This window comes from Dromiciops gliroides, chromosome 3 (genome assembly GCF_019393635.1).
Source record: "Dromiciops gliroides isolate mDroGli1 chromosome 3, mDroGli1.pri, whole genome shotgun sequence".
In the NCBI taxonomy this organism is placed as follows: Eukaryota; Metazoa; Chordata; class Mammalia; order Microbiotheria; family Microbiotheriidae; genus Dromiciops; species Dromiciops gliroides.
Window position 1 is genome coordinate 50673694 of NC_057863.1, and position 22020 is coordinate 50695713.

The following is a 22020-nucleotide window of genomic DNA, read 5'->3' on the forward strand; positions in this document are numbered from 1 at the left end:
GTATATCTGTATGTGTTTATATGTACATATATTTAAATATAGCAGTTGAGTACAAGATATTTAGGTAGTGAGCAGGAAATTAGCTATTCCCTCTTTCTGGTTCTTACCCATGAAATAAGTGGCACCCCAGCAAATGACTATTCTCTTCACTAATGACTTTGTCAGCTAAGTCTCAAAAGCAGGGAGTTGCCTTAAACCTACTGGGGTTGAAGAATACAAAATCAAAAGCACTTAAAGCAACTACCTTCAGGGGTGATCCCAGCTTTCTTTTCCTTCACTCACATGAGCTACTTTAGACTCATACTCATTCAACCTAGATTATGGTTGGGCTATACTCACTTGGTCTTTCTTTCTTTGCTTTGAGATGTTATAAAATATGAATGAATACAATCACTCATCAGTTTAGCCTCACGTCTCCATATTTTGCCAGATAATACTTCCCAGTTCTAAAATGTCTTCTCAAACTCTCCTTCTTGGAGAAAATACTACTCATTGTCTTCCTTTTCAGCAGCATTTACCCTCCAAATATACTCAAGCCAGGGATACAATGGGTAAACCCAATAACTCAGAGAATTTGGTTTCTTTAGACTATGTAGTGTAAGGGGCTAAAATTCTAGCTAGTCTGTCTAAAATCTAATGAGTGGTCACCAATAAATTATAAGCTTTAGCAAGAGTTAGACTTTTAAGCATTTATTAAGGAGAATAAGAATTTGGTGAAGAGAAAGAGAAAGGCCTAAATTCATCTATCTATTAAAGGGAGAGGGCATTCCTAGCTCTGCTCTCTGCCAGAGTCCACATGAGAGAAAGTCAGAGCACCAGCCTCCCCCTTCTTCCTCCCAGAAGCAAACGTCACTTCCTGATGCCAAGGAAAAGATACATGGTCCTGCCCTCAGAAGCCCTCTCCTCATATTGGAGCTTTCTTACAGTAAGTCTCCAGCAAGTGGCATCATTCTGATCGTTACAATAGTGATGAACCATAAATTAAGTTAAAGGAAACAAGTATTGGGGAAGAAGATTCAATGCTCTGTGTGACAACTTAAAAAAAAAAAAACCCTGAGAGACATAGTTGCTGGATTATTTAATTATTTTAATAATAAGCCCAGCATGTTTATTTATAAAAGGATGGTCATTTGGCCATCTCTCTTAGACCAAAGGCCATTGTGGAGGTGGGCTCAAAGTTTATATACCCTTAGAAGAGCAGGTGTTCCCACAGTGGAAATCAACCCTGATTAGTTAACAATTAATTATAGAATGGATATTCCAATGAAGGACTAAGAGTGTTATCACATCACCCTTACAGAGAGAATAACTCTATATCCAGACTACCCCCAACCTTGGGCAGTCTATTCAAAAAACTTATCCCCCCCCCCAACATGAGCAGAACACAATGGCTATTCCACATGGCTGGAGTCTGAACAACAACAAAAATGTTAGTCCGATCTCTTTAACAGAAATGTCCTTCAAGAGATTGAACTTTTAAAATCAGGACTTTAGAAAAAAAGGAGAAACATTGGATTTCCCCAAGTCATTACTTATTAAAAACCATTTCTTTTATCTGCAAATATAATACAAAGATCTGAATGGAACAAGTAATGGAAAGTACAGTATCCATAGGCATTTATTCTAAGTCAGGACTTCTTAAACTTTTCTGACTTGCCACTTCTTTTCAGTTGAGAAATTTTTACGTGACCCTAGGTGTATTGGTATACAAAATAGGTATATAAATCAAACATTTACTGCCAAGTTTTCATGACCCCCACCTTCAGTTACCTGACCCCATATGTGGTTGCAGCCCATATTATAAGAAGTTTTGTTCTAAGCAAGAGGGAGGGAATATGACCTCTGTATCTGATCCAAATGGATTTAACATAACTCAGCTATGATCTTGATTCTAACATCTTGACTTTTCCCTCCCTGTATTTGCAGTAAATGTCATGAACACAGCAGCAGCAGCAACAACAGAATGAAGCAGGTTCTAACAAGATTCCTTATAAAAAGTCTTTGTCCTCCCTATCAATATGCTTTTTTCTTCTTCATTATTGGCAATGAAAGGGACCAAGTGCTACTGAGAATTCAGCTGATTAACATTAGACACAACCCTACGATATAAGAACACACTGAATAAACACAAAATAAATAAGTAAATAAATAGTTTAAGAAAGTAGAGCACTGGAAGTTGGGGGTGGTCAGGAAAGGCTTCATGTAGATAATGGTAATTGAGCTGAGTCTTAAAGAAATCTAAAAATTCTTCATATGATAGAAGAAAGATGGACTTGTGAGATGGCCAATATAAAGGCATACTGAAAGGAAAGGGAGTATGGTATGAAAATAGCAGCAAGATGACCAGTTTGGCTCCATTGTAGAAAATGAGAAGGAATTAGGCTCGACAGGTAAACTGGAGCCAGGTTAAGAGGAAATTTAAAAGAGAAACAGAGGAGATAGGGTCATGCCACATTGTGTAAGGCCTTGAATGCCAAGCTCAAGAATTTGAATCTTATTCACTAAGCAGCAGAAAAAGATCTTAAACAGAGCAGACACCACCAGGTCTATTCATGAAAGACTGATTTTCAAGGAGCATGACATACCTAATTGTCACAGAGCATAAGAAAAAGCTTATGAATATCACTAAAAATGTGTAACATTGAGACTGTCACAATTGAGAGGAATTATAAAGGAACTGATGGTGAGCCAGCCTCAAAGTAAGAAGTACTGGATTATGTCCTAACTAAGAGATACACTTCCCATGTGTACCTGGGTAAATAAATGAAGCTCACAATGCTGCTACATAATTTTTGAAGACAATAAGCTCCAAAACATTTGTAGCTCTATAATCATAAAGATTATTTCCTCACTCAGAGTGCACCACTGAAACCATAGACTAGAACATAAACCCTTCCTTTAAATGTGTTCAATAAACTTTGTTGTAAATTGTATTTACAATAGTCGGTCAGTAACATTGATTTAGCACCTACTAAATGCTCAGGCTACAAAGAAAAGCAAAAGATTGTCCCTGCTTTCAAGGAGCTTACAGGCTAATGAATTATGACACTTAAAAGTTCATGATGAAGTTTCTTAGCTTGTTGCTTATGTAGCAAAGGTATCTGTTAATTACATGAAAAACCCTAGAGAAACAAGAGTTTCATTTTTTGCGTGTGCATGATATGGACATGTTCCCTTGTTCTCCCTTGAAATGTCAAGCTCTTTGAACATAGGAATGATCTATTCTATGACTTTGTACCTCCTTACAGAGACTTGCAGATAACCTGGAACATAAGAAATACCCAAATATTTTTTGAATGAATGAAATCAATACTACCATGGCAGCAAAGGTTTGGGTAAAATACTGCACAGGTGGTAACTGGGAAACCAGGGGACTTTGTAAACATTCTAAATTTTAGGAGGGGAGGTAGTTCTTGAAGTGTGTGGAGGGGGGAAGGCCATTGGAAGAGAGCAAAGAAGTCATAAATTTCATTATTTACACTAGGTTCTTAGGATCATCAAATTACAGCAGAATAGAACCTCACAGGTCTCATTTTACAAATGAAGAGACTGAGGTCCAGAAAAGGAAAGTTATTTGTCTAAGGTCTCACAGGTAATACATGGCTAAGCTAAGATTCAACACAAAAACTAAATCCAGCTCTCTTTTTGCCATACCACAATTGGTTTTGACTAGAAAAATAGTAGTCATATCTAAACAATACTCTGGATAGTAGAGTGCCACCTACTTCAAGTTTAGAGGTGAGCCTGATTTTATTTTACATTTTTATAAATCATCATGGCTGACAGCAGTTTCTTTCAAATAGTAAAATTCAAAGACAGAAAAAAGCTACAAGGAGGATAATGCACAAGGTCACATAACTGAATATTAAAATGACAAGAAATGCTTTGTTAGAATCTTCTCTTGCCTGCCTTACAAATGGTGGGAGAGAAATTTGGAAGCTTCTCTATAAAAAAAAAAAAAGTTCTTTATAATGACCTGTCAGTTGTTTTTGCCTTTCCTGTTGAAGTGGAAAGTCAACGTGTCATTTCCCTGTGCAGTGAAAACTAAGGATGATTTAACATCCCTTGTTGTTTCTTGGTGGCACTATTTTTGTCTGATACTGCACATGTGACTGCATCTGTAGGTATTAATCAACTGAGGCAGTAGAAGGGGAAGGGGAAAATTGCTGAATATGACCTTCCTTTTCAAGATGATTTTCAATGGGAGAGATTCCATCATCCCAAACATTACTGTGACCATCTTCAACAATAAAAATACTTATTGAGTCCACTAATTTCAGAAAGGGAACATGGCATACTGAATATTTTACAGCCAGCCTTAGAGTCAGAAAGACCTGGATTCAAATCTCACCTTTGATCCATATTGACTCAGTGACCCTTGACAAATCATTTAAACTCTCAGTGTCTAGACATTTCTCTAGAACAGCCCGTGTCATTAGAAGGAATTTCCTCACTTGGAGTTTCTTAAAATCATTAAATTAACAGTCCAGATGGGGGGAAAAACCAAGATGACTAACTTAAGGGAAGCTGTGAAACCAAATTCCTTGAATACCTTTCTAGGAGATCAGGGATTTCCAAATTAAAGCCCATTAAAGTTCTATTTTTAAAAAGCAAAGGTATTAATTAAATTAAAGGTTAATTAAAGGTCCTAAGGATATTTAATATCATTTAGTTTATGATATTTAGACTTGCAAAATTTATGAGTGTCATGGGGAAAAAGGTAGCTGTCCTTAGGTATTTCTCAACAAAGAATTACACTATCTCACACAGTCCAATTAGAATTAACATGGTCTTTTATTTGACACTAGAGAAAGTGAACAAGTGAGAAAAGTCAAAGACTTCACCGCTCAGGAGAAGGTGGCTTAGAAACATTATCCTCCCATAACAGAAGGTGGGAAAAAGCTTTTATAGAGGATAGATGGGGTATTAACCTTAAAATGGAAAGTCCCCTTTTGGGGTTGGGTGAGGAAAGCTTAGATGCCTGTCATATTCCTGAGAGCAGTGCGGGATATTTTTTGAAATGATGGTTCTGACATCTGCGGTTATCTCTGCCTCCTAGCTCAGGTCAGGTAGTAGGCACACCTAATTGATTTTCCTGCTATAGAATTCCATCTCCCCTTACTTCTTAGGTATGTCTGTCCTGATATCTAGTTGGTCAATCTAATCTTTATTCATCTCTTGATTCCTAGATATGTCTGTTCCGTTATCTGGTCATCTTTGGTTTTGTTTCTCACAGGAGAAAATTCTGATTTATTCCAAGCCCCATGTTAATGAGTAAAGAAACACTTTTCTCCAATGACATGTTTTCTATACTGTGAGTCTTCCTTGAGCGTAGAGATGACCCTGGGTTCCTAATTCCTCAAAGTTTTTAAAACTCCTAAAATGCCCTAGGTGCTAGAATACAAAGATAAAAGCAATACAGTCCCTGTCTTCAGGAAGTTCACCTTATACTGTGAGGATAAAATATGTACATGTATGAATTTAGCATAATTTAATATAATACTATAAAAATAGACTAAATGGTAGAAGGGTTAGCAAATGAGAAAACTGAGACCAAATAATTACAAGACTAGCCCCAAGTAATAAATGTCCAAAACCAGTAAAGAACACTAACAACTTGGGATTTGGGTGATCAAAATTGGGAATTAAGGAGTCATTGAGGAAGTGGCACTTGATTTTAGCCTTGAATGAAGATGAGAATGTCAAAGAATCACAGATGAGGAATGAGTGAATACTAGGAATGGGGGCTGGCCCATGCAAATATACATATATGAGATATGGACTTTCAAGTTCTTAGGCACATATAAATTGGAATAACTGTCCTTTGACATCCATTTCTGTTCTGGGATTTTTCAGGTATGGCAAGATGAGATGGCCAACAATTCCATGCAAGGTTTCTTTCTGCCTTTGGAATCATAGTCAGATTTTAACTACTCCTTTACTCATCGCTGTGAGAAGGAAATATTAGGAGGGTTTTTTTTTCTATTTAACTGTAATTTTACACCTTTTGATTTCATTTATAGTGAGAATGTCTTGAAGCAAAAGGTCTATCGGGTCTTCTCACCCATTTGGGAAGTCTGCCAGTATAGATTCAACAAAATATTTATTTCTGTTAAGCAAAGTATGGACTGGCTAAATTTGGAGAGAAACCCTCCAGAAAGTGGATTGTAGGTAACAAATTTGCTTCACCACAGAAACTCATAAAGCCATCAACTGTAGCATGGAATGATTGTCAAGTATTAAAACAATGTATATATTATATTACAGTGCTGATGATTTCATGAGTTACCCTATCACTACTATAATTCTGGCCACACCATTTTAAGAAGGATTTTATGGGGCAGCTAGGTGGCGCAGTGGATAGAGCACCGGCCCTGAAGTCAGGAGTACCTGAGTTCAAATCCGGCCTCAGACACTTAACACTTACTAGCTGTGTGACCCTGGGCAAGTCACTTAACCCCAATTGCCTCGCTAAAAAAAAAAAAAAAAAAAAAAAAAAAAAAAAAAAAAAAAAAAGAAGGATATTTATAAGCTGAAGGGTATCTAAAGGAGGAGAACTAGGATAGTCATAAGATTATAGGATCAAAGAAAAACAGACCTAGAGTTAGAAGGCATCTCATAAGTCATCTTCTCTAACTTCTTTATTTTTACAAACTGAGGAATTCAAGGCACAGAAGAGTTAGTTTGATTTGGCCAAAATCACACATGTAGTAATTGTCAGAACCTGAATTAAAATTCAGGTCCTCTCATTCTAATTTCACCCTTGTTTCTGCATTTCCACACTGGTTAAGGGTTTTTAGTTTAAACCAGATTGTTGTTGCTGTTGTTTGTCCTTCCTTCTCAAAGAGAACCAAGGCATTGGTAGGGTGATGTCATGACCTGCAAATGAATTGGATTTAAGTGAGGCAGGGTTGTGCAAAGGGAGGGAAGGAGAGAGCAAGGGAGAAAGGAAGGAAGGAAGGAAGGCAGGCTGGCTGGTTCAAGCCAAATAAGATTCAGATAAAGGAACTGGTGATGTTTAGCTTAGATCAGAGAAAACTTGGGAAAACCATAAGAGTTCTCTCCAAGTATTTCAAAGGTTGTCACATGAAAGAGAGTTGACACTTTTTTTGCCAGAACCTAGAGGGAAAACCCAAGAGCAATGAGCGTATGTTACAAAGGAGAAATTTAACACTTGATATCAAGAAATATTTCCCAGATATCATACTTATTTAAAACAGAATGAGGTCTCTCCCTGGAGGTTTTAAAACACAGGCTGGATGACCACATGTTGAGTATATTGCAAAGGGGATTTTTTTTCCTGTTTTACCTTGGACTAGAGAATTTCTGAAGTCACTTCAAAATATGAGATTTTTTAAAATCACTTAGACTATATTTTTACTATTTTAAATGGTTATAAAGGTTAACAGCTATGTGTTTGCACTGTTGGCATACCTATGATATAACAAATGAGCTAGAGTTTGGAAACATCTTTTCAAACTTTAATGCATTTTAAAATATCAGTTTTTATTAAGATGATGAATTTATGCCAAGTCCTTGGATAAGAACACACTCTCAAATTATAGCATCATTTCCATTGGCAAGTGTGATACACTTTATAATTTCTAGGAATGTAGAGGAACAACAATCAGGGACAGTGTGTAGAAAGATCCAAGTTCCAAGGGAAGCACTGATAAACATAACACATTTCTTGCTAGAATGCTATGGCAATGGTGTACTATTAAGTAAGAAGAAACCCAAAACCATGTGACCTAGGTTTGACATAAGTACTCCTTGCTCTTTCTGCCTATTTGGCTTTCTTCCTGACAGAATGGTCAAGTCAAAGAGAAGCAGCTATATTTTCTGTTAATTTGTTGACAGTGGAAGTAGGAAGGGTAAAAACCACACCCTCTACAATCTTTTGGCTGGCACTTCTCAAAAATCTCTGGGAAGATCAGGAAAAGGAAAGACACACAAGCACAATGTCACTGAGAAGATTTTCAAAACAATAAAATGGAGGTATAGCTTCTAGTGCTATGCTTGCTTCCATGGAAAATTCCTTAGGTAAGAAGATTTTCATAGTTTCATCCAATGGGAGTTCCCTTTATACCATGTATTCTTAAAGTTTTTGTTTCAAGGACTCCTTTGGCAGAATGATAAAACCTATAGTATTCTTTTCAGAATAATGTTTTATTAAAAATGTGGTCCTTGCCTTCAAGGATCTCACATTCTATTTAAGGAGGACAATATGCAAATAACTATAAACATACAATGTAAATGGATGGTTATCTCAAGAGAAAGGAAGATGAGGCACTAACAACAGAGGAAACCAAGATTTGAGAGGAACCTTGAAGAAAATTTAGGAGGGAGAGAGAGTATTCCAGGCAAGAGGGGACAGAGAGTGCAAACATAGAATGGGAAGCTGAAGTGTTATATGTAAGAAATAGCATGAAGGCCAACGTCCATGGATCATTAGACTGTAGAGAGAGAAGTAAAGTGTGGGTAGGTAGCAAGTGGCTAGTTTGTGAAAGTCTTTAAATATAAGATAGAGGATTTTACATTTCCTCCTCGAGATACTAAAGAGCTCTATTAAATAGAGGAGCAAATAATGTGAACTCACCTGTATTTTAGTAAAATCATATTGGCAGATGAGTAATGTTCTGCATTCAGGAGGTGTTTAAGGTTTGTTGAATAGAGTTCTAGATGGGCATAGTCACTAATCAATGGTTGAAGTTTCCAGGAGATGGACACACTTGAACTGGCATCTTGAAGCATGGGTTTCAGCTGATATATATGGGAGAAGGGCTTGCCAGGCATAAGGAATGTTGTTAACAAAAACACTGAGGTTGAAACACACAGAGAGTAAAGTGTAATTTAGTTGGAACATAGTATGTATAAAAGGGAATAATCAAGTTTTAAGGTGCAAAAGTTCATAGGAACCCAATGGCAATGGGCCTCTCTTGCTGGGCTTGAATGTTTAGGCAAATTAACAGGTCAATAAAGAGCCATGGAAGATTTTTGAGTGGTGGAGTGATGTGATCAAACTGATCATTAGGGGGATGCAAAAAAGAAATCACAAAAGGAAAGAACTTGAAGGGACTTTGAGTCACCTAATCCAATCCTGATATTTTATAGTTGAGGAAAATAGAGGTCTGAATCCAGAAGGAAATTACTTGCCCAAGGCAAATCTGCCAACAACGTGAAAACACAATTCAAAGTGAGAGAAATTAGAAGTGGGGAAGCTCTTTAGGAACCTATTACAATAACCTGTAAGAGATAAGAGCCTGGTCTAGGGTGATGGCAATGGGAGCAGAAAGGAGGAGATAGAGGTCATAAATCTTATAAAGGAGGAATTGATAGTGCTTAGCTGTTTTGGGAAATGAAGGTAAGGGATAGAGATGGGTCAAATATGACAGTGAGCTTTCCAGTCAGACAGAAGAGGAAAAAGATCATTGCTGGCAGAAAGGGGGGGGGGGAGGGTGATGAATTTCATAGGAATCTTAGAATTTTAGAATTAGAAGGGACCATAGATATATATCCTCTAGTCCAATTCATTCCTTTTATCGAAACCGAGGCTCAGAGAAGTTAATGACTTCCATTAGTATATTTGTATTAGTTCATTGTAAGTAGTATATAACAGTGATACTTACTAACTATATGACCCTGGGCAAGCCAAAACCTGGGCTTCAATTTTCTAATCTGTAAAAAGAGATGCTGAAACTCAGTAGCCTCTATTGTTCCTTCCAACCCTACATCTACAATTCTGTAATGTTAAACACTAGAGGCCATCACAATGCTTGAATGAAGGAGATTCTTACTAGTCACATGAACTATTACAATGGCCTTCTAAGTATTGCCCCTGCTGCTTGTCTCTATTACATTCAATTCACACACACACACACACACACACACACACACACACACACACACACACACACACCCCAAAAACAAAACAAAACAAAAAAACTTCAAGATAATTTTCCTAGAGCTTAATTCTCATCATCATTCTCCTGCTTGAACATCAACAGTGGCTTTCCACTGCCTATAGTAAAGCTTCTTAAACTGTAGGTTGAGACCCCATATAGGGCTGTATTACTGAATGTAGGGATTGCCAAAAAATTGACAGTATATGTTTGTTTCGTATACCTATTTTATATACCTATATATCCAGGGTCCTGTGAAGATTTCTCTGGTGAAAAGGGGTTGTATTGTATTTTAGCCTAAAGGCAATAGAGTCGCTAGAGCTTTGGAGAAGGTGTGTTATAGTTCCATAATACTCACCTACTTTTTGACAGAACCAATCTACTTTTCTAACATAAACCAAGAAGATAAAGGTCTTGCACACAGTAAGCATTTAGTAAATTTTTGTTGCATTGTTCCTGGTTTTTCTTCTCCTTGGAATATCCTCTCCCTGGATCTTGACCAACCAAAATTCTATCCATCCTGCCCAGAAAAAAGGCCACCTCATTCATGAAACCTTCCCTGGTCTTTTCAACCAATTGTGTTCTCACTCTATCACTCCATCTTCCTAGTCCTCTGCACTGTTCACAGCACGATTCATAATCTGTTTTGTTTCTTTGTTACTCACAGGATTCCTTTACAACCCCATTCAATTATAAGCTCCTAGAAGGGAGAGGTTTTACCTGATTCAAGTTTGTATTCTTTACAGAGCCTTGCACATAGTTGGTGTTCAGTTTTTTGACGGTTCAATGCAACAAATATGTTTAACATATACCATGTTCAAGGCACTGGGTTGGATCCTTGGGGGAGTTGGGAAAGGCTAACAATACAGCATCCACCTTAGATAAATGACAACTTGGGGATGCCATTGAAGGAATGCTGGTTTAGATATGGTTTGAACCACATCATTTCTATTGCCTATGATACAATGTCCTTCTTATGAATCCTTCCTAAGTAGGCTCTATCTACCCTGTCTGATACTTTCCCCCCAAATACCAGAAAATCCCCATTATTGAGGGAGAGGTATTAGAACTTATGTTTTATGATTCTGGAGTTTATTAGGCTGTACTCCTTTATGGAAATTGATTGATGCACTGGATTTTGAGCCTCTGTAGGTTAAGAAAAAAATAAAAGAAAGGCATTGGCAACAAATGAAGTTTTGCCCTTTAGATATTGAAGCCAAGTGGCACAGTGGAACATGGCAGGAGAGAAAGAATCCTATGCTGCCAAGGAGGATGATATCATGAAACCAGATGACTCTGCTTGATTGTTGACAAGGGCAGATAACCTGCCGCAGACCAGAGGGAGACTGGGCAGGCAGAGGGTAATGCTAGCACCAGGCTGTAGCTGCCATATTTCCTGACTTTATGTGGATGCTACTTGAACTCAGTCTTAGTTGTGGCTTTGGAAAAACCAAACCCAAATGCCATGGAAACACCAATAGAGAAAGTAATTTACTAATAGAAGGAAGTTAATACACACATGTTGAAATGAAATTAATTGGAAGGAAATGAATTGAGTTTAGAATATCTGTGGTTGGAGCTGAACTATTACTTCATTCTGGCATCAGAAAAGTTGACAAGCCTCTGATTTCTATGCAAAGCACCTTGTTGACTGGCCCAGTGAATCTGCAAGAATTGATTAAATATCCAATATGTACTAGGTGCTCAGTGTACAAAGACAAATCCTATTCAAAACAAGGCTGATCTTCAAGCATTCCTACTTATGATGTCCTGATTCAATGATAATCAAATAACAGCCCACCACAAAAATACTCAAGTCAGCCTAAAACTGCTAAAGATTATTCAAAGAAGTTATATATGTAATATTCTGTGCCAAATCCTAAACTTCTATACAGATATAAGTTATTATAATAATTATCACCTTTTAGTTTGGATTTCTTAATTTAGAAGTAAATTTTGTTGTCCTTACTTTTAAATGTTGGGGAGAGAGAGACAGAGACAAAAGTCAGACATACAGACAGACAGATAGGAACAGGTAAAGAAAGAGAGAGAATGGAACAGAAAGAAAGAGGAGAGAGAGAGAGAGAGAGAGAGAGAGAGAGAGAGAGAGAGAGAGAGAGAGAGAGAATATGTTTATCAATTCAACTTACAGTATTAAAGTGATGGCCTAAAATTTTCTGTTAAAATTTTGTTGATGTTGTAGCAGGTCCTCCCAGTCCAACAGCTGAAAATCATCATTGTCAGTACGATAAACCAGGTGAGTATCATCTCCATGGTGACTTAGTCACCTGTGCTAGAAATATGAGCTTCCAGGTCAAGGTTATAGTTCCCTTTCTTTCAATGCACAATGTAGGTAATTAGAGGCTTTACATATTGATTTGTAAGTTGACTAGAGTTCTGTGTTTAAAATGTGTCTATTATTGTCTGAAATGAGACAAAAACATTTTTTTAAAGTAGACTCTGTTTCTGAATCCAAAATAATAAAAAAGCATCTTCCTCTGGAGTGAAAATTAAGGGGGAATTTAATAAGTGTCTTGGTCAGGTGCAGTTTAGACAAGATAGTCTCTGAGGTAATCTATTAGTTCATAATAAAACAGAAAAATAAAAAGAATGTAATTTGATAGTCATCCTTTTATTCTCTATATTTTGAAAGTGAATTTAGAATTGTAAAGACATTCAATCATTCAGATCCTTTATTATAATAATAAACTTGCAAAAGTATTCTATGTGGCCCAAAAATTAGAAAGAAAAAATCATAATGTGAATGGAAAACACACAGAGACACATGAATAAACACACACACACACACACTATTGTAATTGTCAGAAGAAAAGCTAAGGTGAGATGACATTTTTTTTTACTGAGAAGCAGATGGGCTCTACTATGTCCTCATTTACATGGGTTCTGAATTCTTCCTTCTGCCACCAAGGTATCAAATGACTTTCAGTCATGTTGACCGTATAAGATAGCATCATGGTCTCCCCCTGTTGTCCACATTCATCAAGTGCAGCATTTTGGAACTGGAGCAAAGCACTCACTTCTTCAGTTATTTTATAAGCTGACAAGAGGTAGACACCTTCTGAAGTTTTACACATGCTGTGTTTTCTCTCATTGCTGCAACAAGAAAAGCCATTCCTTTTAACCTGGCTCCCTTTGAAGAGGTGACTCAGACATCTGCATGGCCTCTCAAGGTAAGAGCATAGGAAAAAAAATATATATATATGTATACACTTATATACATGTCTATTTATATATGTACATATATATATATGTGGATATATTTCTAGCAAATATTTCTTCTATCATGAGTTCTTTAAGTTGATCACAGATGTGCTATAGCTGATTAAACTTTTTTTTTTACCTTTAATATGATTGCAGTATTATCTAAAATTGTTCCTAGTAAAATAAAAATATTTAGATAGAAACAATGTTTGCACTGGTGTGAGTATTGCATTAATAAGAAGAGCTTCTCAAAGGAAGACTAGACAAAACTACATTAAATGACATCCAGTGAGATAAAAATTCCAAGGTTAAAGGGATTTGTACATTTGCCTTCTATGTAGAGGTTAGGAAATGTTAAAGGGTGAGGGATATTCTCCAGTTTGCGGAAATTATATGTGTATACAGAAAATTGGGAAATTATATATATACATATATGTGTGTGTGTGTGTGTGTGTGTGTGTGTATATACACTCACATATATGGATATAATCTCTCTTTTTTTTGGTCTTTAAAATATGAGGAATGATCTTTTGAATAACCATGGAAGAAAGGAGAAAGAGATGAGCTAGTCCTCATTAGAACTGAGCTATTTCATTTTATGAAGTCAGTGTGTGTTGTCTTTTGCTAAGCTACAGATAAATGTTGCCAAGGTATAGTGTAAGAAGCCTGTAAGTCTCTTTTGCCATAAATGAAATGTTATAAGCAAAATGAAAATCTTGGTCTTATTTTAAGCAAACTGATAAATAGCATTGAGTGCCCTCCTCCTACACACACACCTCCCCAAGAAAGTTTGTCCTCTTTGTCCCTGAAACACTATGGAAATATCATTAGTGCCTTCGGACTTTGAATAAGCTTTCAGAAGACAAGGGAAGCTCTGTATTGTTTTGTTTTGTTTTGTTTTGTTTTGTTTTGTTTTGTTTGGTAGGAATGTAATGAGGTGCATTCTTGCTAATACTCCCTATGGAAATTATAAGAATTTTGATCATAGTATAACTTTTTATCTCATTATCCAAAAAAGCTATTCGACCCCAGGCTGTAATAAAAAAAAAAGTTTTATCATGACGGGGTACAATTAAGAAACTTGCTAAGAAAATTTGAACTTAAATCCAAATAAGATGATGAGACCAACAAGTTGATAGCCCAAGATGGACTTATGGAATATTTAGTGATTATTTATGACATTTGTTTCTTAACCAAATATGATCTTTTGTGAATTTAAAATCAAAAGCTTGAGGTAAAATTTCCTTTTCCTTCAAAGTTTTAGAACATTCTAGCTCTCAAGTTGTACTTGTAGAACCAAACAAAATGTAAAACACACTTTAACCAGGAAAGTCATGAATTTTTTATACACTTGTGCTTCGGTTTTATATATTTTAAACCAAGTGAGGGAATGGGATATTGAATAGTGGTGGGAAGAGATGTAACAAGGCTTTTTGCTTTTATTCAAGTATGACACCCCCACTTGGTCCCAAACACTTCTCAACTTTATATAACACGAGTTAGAGGAACAACTATGGCCTGTGAGGTAAAGTGTTGCTGAGTATATAAAATATTTATTAGGTAGTTATACATTTTTAAAAGAGTAGATAGAAATTCAAAGCAAAATAGAAATTCAAAGAATTTCCTTCTTCTTCTTCTGGTGGTCTAATTCTTTGAAGAAATCAGGGGCTGGAAAGGAAGATTAAGATCAAAATATCATCAGTCCACCAGAAAATGCTACAATATTTAAATAAATGGAAATGATATGGCTCAGGATTCCAGACTTAAGGGGAAGACTCCCAACTGAAAATTGATATTATGGTATTGGTAACATATTGCATTGTGCTGAAATTGTATAGCACATGGAAAACATACAAATCTATTTAGACACTTGTGGACCCCTGTAGAACTTAAATGGATTATAATGATAGAATGTCTTGATTAATTAAAAATATTTACACTGAGAACTTAGGTTTCATTGGTGTCTCTATTTACCCATGAACTTTTAGGAAACAAATTTCTATCTTGAGAGAAATTTGACTTAATGTTAGGAACTGAGTATTTTAGATTTAAAAGGAGAAGCAGCTATACTGACTATATAGTTAATGTTACATGTGAGGAATTTTCCCCCATTTTATTACCTTTTACTTTAATCCAATTAAACTGCTTATTAAAGTAGAGATCCTTTGAGCAGAGCCATTTAGTTGACAGTTATAAGTGCAGCCAAGTGATTTGCTTGATAGACATACACATACCCTTAGACTGACATCAGAACTCAGTTAAACCTCCTGCTGATGGCAGATTCAGTAGATGAATGACAACCAGCTCTCCTGAGGATCTTGAGAAAAATAGACTAATTGCTCATACTCACAATGATTTCTTGTGGCTACAATTATAGTACAAGTTAGGGAGTAATGGGGCAAGGGAGAACTCCATAGAAAACCCTCTAGGAAATAGAAGACATTGGTCAACCAAGAAAGAGTTTGTGGAGATATGATGAAGCGATCTGATTTTAGATGGTTCTATAAAGCTGTGATATGAAAGCAGTAACTTTCAGGAATGGAAAGGGGTCTACATAAATCCATGGAAGATAGAGAAAAGATTGTATCCAGAACCTTGCCTGGAACAAAGCATACATGAAAGAGAACAATGTGATACAGTAAGATTGGAAAGGTAGGTTGGAGTCACACTGATGGGGCTCAAATTGCCACACTAAATAGGTTGGGATATTACAATCTATTTTAACTTGCTGACAATGCCTTTAGAGAAGTATCTGTTCAGGCCTCGGATTTACAAATATGATATTGACATCTGTGTGAAGGAAGAATTGTATATGGAGGCAGACAACCCAGTTCAAAGACTATTACAATAGTATAGTTGAGGGGCAGCTAGGAGGCACAGTGGATAGAGCACCGGGCCTAGAGTCAGGAGTACCTGAGTTCAAATCCAGCCTCAGACACTTAACACTTACTGGCTGTGTGACCCTGGGCAAGTCACTTAACCCCAAATGCCTCACTTAAAAAAAAGAAAAAGAAAAAGAAAAAGAAAACAATTGACTTTTTTTTCATTTGAAAAAAAAATAAAAGAAATCAATTGGCAAGTACTAATTGCTCACCAGCTGCCCAAACCTGCTAGCTGCTAGGAATACAAAGGAAGGTGAAAACACAACAATCCCTGCTTTCAAGGAGCATACATACTACTGTAGAAGACTTCATGTAATTCAAAACTTCTTAAACTTTGGCTTGTGACCTCATGTGAAGCTGCATAACAATGTAGGGGTCCCAAAAAGTTTGCTAGTAAATGTTTGATTTGTCTACCTTTTTTATATACTTATATTCCCTGGGGTCTCATAAAAATTTCTCAGATGAAAAGAGGTCTAAGGGGAAAAGGTTTAAAAAGCTCTGATGTAATTAAATTAGTATATATAGGATGAAACTAGGTTAGAAGATATACCTATTGTATATGCAAAACATTCCAGATGCTTAGAATATGAAAACAAGGTTTTATGCCTTCAAAGAGGTTACAAGGATATTCTAGTCTTTAAATGGTCTTATGCCTTTATGGATAGAGGACTGGACTTGGAATTAGGTAGATCTGGGTTCAAATTTTCCCTCTCATGTTTACTAGCTGTGTGATTATAGGCCAGGCACAAACTCTTAGCATATTTCTTCATCTATTTTTTTGTTGGTGGTGGTGCAATGAGGGTTAAGTGACTTGTCCAGGGTCACATAGCTAGCAAGCATCAAGTGTCTGAAGCTGGATTTGAACTCAGATCCTCCTGAATCCAGGGAAATCCAATTGCTTCTCTGGGCCTCAGTTTCTTCATCTGTAAAATGAGGGGGTTGGACTAGATCAAGGCTTCTTTAATTTTTTCCACTTGTAACCCACTTCCACCCAAGAAATTTTTATGTGACCCAGGAATTGTGAGAAAATAATGTGTTTGGGGGTGTCCAAAGGCCCCACTGGAGAGGATAATATTGGGATTGATTGGATTGGCTTTGTTGATTAACTCACTTAAAGTTGACTTGATTAAAACCACACCTACCTGAGAGCCTGGCCCTCGGGGGATGTGTGCTCTGAACTCTGTCCTCAGGCACATTCTGCTCATGGACTGCCCTCAAATCCAGTGAACCAATGGATTTAGGTGATGTTAGCCAATTAGCTTGAAGCAGTATATAAGGACCGCCTCTCGTTGGGACCTGCAGGAAGCTTCCAGTCACACAGGCAGAGAGACTCCCTTTTTTGGCCTAAGAGGCATAAGTGAAGGTGCCTTTTTCTCTTTTCTTCCTTAGATCCTAGTGAGGCTTTCCTAACTTTCAGGGCAAGGTGCTCTATCTTTACTAATACCTAATATGCTTTAATAAATGCTTAATGCCCCCAAACTGGTGCTAAAGCTTCTAATTTGTAAGTAGCAATATATTACAAACTCCAGCTAATTTTTCCCAAACTTGGGACAGAAATAAGGTGACCACATATAGATTTACTCACCATAGTTTATAGGAATATAAAATAGGTATACTGTGGGTGTTGAAATTGACCTCAGGCTCCCCAAGTGGAGCTTCCCCACCCCCTCCACTTCAGCTGCTGGGGTCTCTGAGCCGGGCTAAGCTGCACAGACCCAAAAACCCCGAGCCACAAGTGTGGCACAGTGCAGCCAGTGCACAGAGTAAAGAGGCACATGAAAACCCTCAGGGACGCCGGGGTTTACTTCGCCCAGCCCCAGCTGTGGGCTCGTGCAACATGGGCTTGGCCCCGGATTTCACCTGAGAGAGAGCAGGTTAATAAAAAGGGGGGATGACAAGACGAAGGGGCAGTCAGCACAGAAGTGGTCAGCACAGGGTACAGGTTGGAGAAAGCAAAGTTGTAGAAATAGTAAGGAAGGAACGGACAGAAAGGGGGCTGCCTCAAGGACACTAGAGAAAGTGAGAAAGGGCTTTCCAGTTCGAAGGTAGTAAAGGAGACCGGAAGATTAAGAGAACAGAAGAATGCCAGAGGACTGGGAGAAAGCAAGGAGCAGTAAGAGAAGTACTTGGGGGTTCATCAAACAGTACAAAAAGGAAATTCACTAAGGAGACCAGGCTAAGTAGTGAGAGAGAAGTTAAAGAGTGAAGCAAAGGGCTTGGAGGTAGAAGAAAGGAGCTGAGAAGTGAAAGTAAAGTTGGAGTGAAGGAGAAAGTTGGAGAAAGCTGGAGCATACCCTAAGGCAAGCGGCGGCAGCAGCCCTTATTATATTAAAAGCAGACAGGTTGTATAATTTGCAGTTCTTTACCCTTATCATTTACATTGATTTTTATAAATAAGTTATGCTTTGATTATTTAATAAAGAGGTTTCTTAATCGTTTGGTTATCAATTTGGGAGTGAAGCATAGTGGAGAAATTTTTAAAAGGCTCTAACAGATTGGCTTAGGAAATTAATAGCAGTCAGATAGCCAGCCAGTCAAAAGTCCCCAGATTAGTCCTCCAGTAAGATTAGGCTCCCAATCAGATTAGTCCCCCTCTAAGTTATCTAAAATATTTTTACATTTGAATGGCAACCGTGGCAGGAGTTACAACATTAATATAATTTTTCCAAACTTGTAATTTTTCATATATATATATATTTACAATATGTAACCTTTTGGGGCAGCTAGGTGGTGCAGTGAATAGAGCACCAGCCCTGGATTCAGGAGGACCTGAGTTCAAATCCGGCCTCAGACACTTAACAATTACTAGCTGTGTGACCCTAGGCAAGTCACTTAACCCCAATTGCCTCACCAAAAAAACAAACAAACAAACAAATAAAACAACAATATATAACCTTTTACTGTTACCAAAATTTTTAGGAGCCCCACATTCAGTTACATGGCCTTACTCACCATTTTAAAAGCTTTGGACTAGATGATCTCTACATTCTCTTTCATTTCTAAAATGTATCTATATAAATATGCAATCTATCTATATAAAGTATTTTGCAAATTTTAAAGTCTTCTATACATGTCCATTATTTTTATACATGGGCTATGAGCCAGGACTAACATTCTAGTCCTGAATTTGTGTTCTCTACTACCTATGAATTACAATGCATAAGTCAATTAAGATGTCTATAACTCAGTTTTCTCATCTAGAAAATGGAGCTCACAGAATTTCAGAGCTGGAGGGGACCTGTGCCCCACTTGGTCCAGCTAATACCTCAAAAAGACATTCCCAATAAATGGTTACCCAGTCTTTGTTTGAATAGCTTTAATATGGGGGAAAAACCTACTGAGGCAGCCTGTTCCACTTTTGAGAAGCTCCAGTTATTAGGGGCCTGAGCTTTATTTTGTTTTTGTTTTATTTTCTCCTGACCAAAAGCCTAACTTTGCCTCTTTGCATGATCTGCCGTTGCTGCTAGCTCTTCTGGGCTAACTCACTCCCTGGTAGTTACTGGTATTTGGCAGATGAGCATACTTTATTGAGATGTCCAGTCTCAGATATTCATTGCAATGTAGATTCTATGACAGAATTTTCTCTTGATGAAATTGGTACAAAAATGTGTAGAGTGGAAAGAGTGTGGCAAAATTGCTACTTCTTTGGTTGTCCAGTTTCAACTCAGGTTTCCCTGACTGGAAGCCTGGGACTCTATCCACTGAGCCATGTAGCTGCCCCCTCTTTGGTGCTAAAATCAGTAATTAATGCATTTTCCATCATGTACACAGGCATACCAATATTAGTTTTGGTTCTTACTATGTAGCCAATAATTCTCATTCCATTTGCCATTGCTATGTAAATTTGCTATTTTTCCCCCACAGGCAGTCAGTCCATCAAATACTTGAAGAAAACTGCAATTTTATACCATCATTAACAGAATAATTGATAGCTACATAAACATTTACTTACTAAATGTTTACTATAGGACAAGCACGGTGTTAAACACTATAGATTTAGATGTAGATGTAGATGTGGGTGCGGATATAGAGATAGAGGTAGATAGAGATAGATTGTCTATACATCTATCTATCCATCAATCTATCTAAAGAATCCCCATGCTCAAGGAGTTTACATCTAATGGTGGAACACAATACATAAGGCAGAAATGGAAAGTAGGAAAGTGTAGGTGAAGAAGCAAGCAATGTAACAGATGAGGAGAAGGAGGAGTACAGAAGAAAATAAAACATTCCTAGGGTTCCTCCTGAAATAGTGATCGTGGATAGAGTCACCAACCTGGAGAGCAGGACCTCAGATAGGAGAGTTCTCTAGGATGGGAATGCAAGAGATAGGGAGAAATAAGAGGTGTCCAGAGAGAATAATGAACCAGGGATATCCTATCTATAGCACAAGGTCATTGATAGCTCAGGAAAGATAATACCTATGAAAACACTTTGTCTTTTGTAAGGCATTATAGAAATCTTAATTGTTATGTATAAATTCCAAGAGGAGGTGTTTGTAAAGTGATAGAGAAATGACATTTGCCGATTGTACAGAAGAAAGCAGGATAGAAGGAATGAAAGAAAATGTTTCCCTAAATTGAAAATAGTCTAGGACAGGGCAGCTAGGTGGCACAGTGGATAGAGCACTGGCCCTGGAGTCAGGAGGACCTGAATTCAAATCCGGCCTCAGACACTTAACACTTACTAGCTGTGTGACCCTGGGCAAGTCAGTTAACCCCAATTGCCTCACACACACAAAAAAAAAAAAAAAGAAAGGAAAAAAAGAAAAGAAAATAGTCTAGGACACTGATATAAAATTGGGAGATTCCTGGTCCATATCAGCTAGGGAGAATACATTAGGAAATATGGGAATTCAGAGACTTCTACCATTTAATCTCCACCCTTGTCTATACTTTTTCATGCAATGTTCTTCCATCACTCATGATTTTCAAGAGGACCTTCCTACATGATTTAACTTTTATGCAATGGCTAGAAATGAGAATATAGTTAACCAATTCAGGCTTCATGTCCTTTATGGAACTCAATTGACTCTTGCTAGAAGTCTCAATGAGCTGTGAGAATTATAGAGAAACAGCTGAGAGGGAAAGCAGAAAGAGACTAATTTTATAGATTGATAAGCCAAGCACATCAAGACTTAAATGAAAACCAGAACAAAAAACAAATGAACTCTCCTGCCTCAATATAAGAACAATGTCTCAACTTTTAAAAATTATATATGGTACCAAGGGCAGCTAGGTGGTGCAGTGGATAAAGCACTGGCCCTGGATTCAGGAGGACCTGAATTCAAATCCATCCTCAGACATTTAACACTTACTAACTGCGTGAACCTGGGCAAGTCACTTAACCCTCATTGCCCTGCAAAAACAAAACAAAACAAAACAAAAAAGTTATATATGGTGCCAATTCTCTTGCAGGTAGTCAGAATCAGAAAATTCGAGGCTTTCCTGGTTTTCTCCCGGGCTATCCTGACCCTGATCACCGTCATCCCACTGTACCTTCGAATGCAAGGAAGCAAGTATCACTACCACCTCTCCCACCACCAGGCAATCTCGCTCCTGGTCTAGAATACTTGAGCCAGGTGTTTTTATCTTTCTGTTTCTACAACCTCCAACCCCATCTTCCCCTCCACCCTGCCTGATTCCTTCTGCCCAAAAGTAAATTTATGCTTAAGATATTGAGAAAAAAAAGTTCAATAGTTAATTTTTTTCCATTTTAAAAAATCAGTTTCACATTATAAAATGAGTGTAAAGATTTTTCTGTTTTCTTCCCTATTGAAGAAAAAAGCGGATAACAATTGTGCAATTTTGTGGTCTTCCCCCCCTAAATCCTTAGTTGTGCTATTGATTTCATTATAAAATATTAATAGTGAAAGTACATTTCGGATCAAAATTATTTTCTATTTTACATTTACTTCTGTTTCATTTTGTTTAACAGATAAAAATGCATGTGTGTATTGCTCTTTCAATTTGTTACTTCAGTATCATTTCATTTAACATTGAGGGTTAATTACA

General features: G+C 37.3%; 1 protein-coding gene across 1 annotated transcript in view; it reads left to right on the forward strand.

Moving 5' to 3' along the window:
- The window catches only part of PLSCR5 (phospholipid scramblase family member 5), a 53193-nt gene that overhangs the window by 1803 nt on the left and 29370 nt on the right, over nucleotides 1–22020 (forward strand). The window contains exons 2-4 of the mRNA XM_043997288.1: nucleotides 12106–12159; nucleotides 13027–13093; nucleotides 21424–21587. Of these exons, the coding sequence (XP_043853223.1) occupies nucleotides 13081–13093; nucleotides 21424–21587 (177 nt within the window). The 5' untranslated portion in view covers nucleotides 12106–12159; nucleotides 13027–13080. The remainder of the gene's footprint in view (nucleotides 1–12105; nucleotides 12160–13026; nucleotides 13094–21423; nucleotides 21588–22020) is intronic.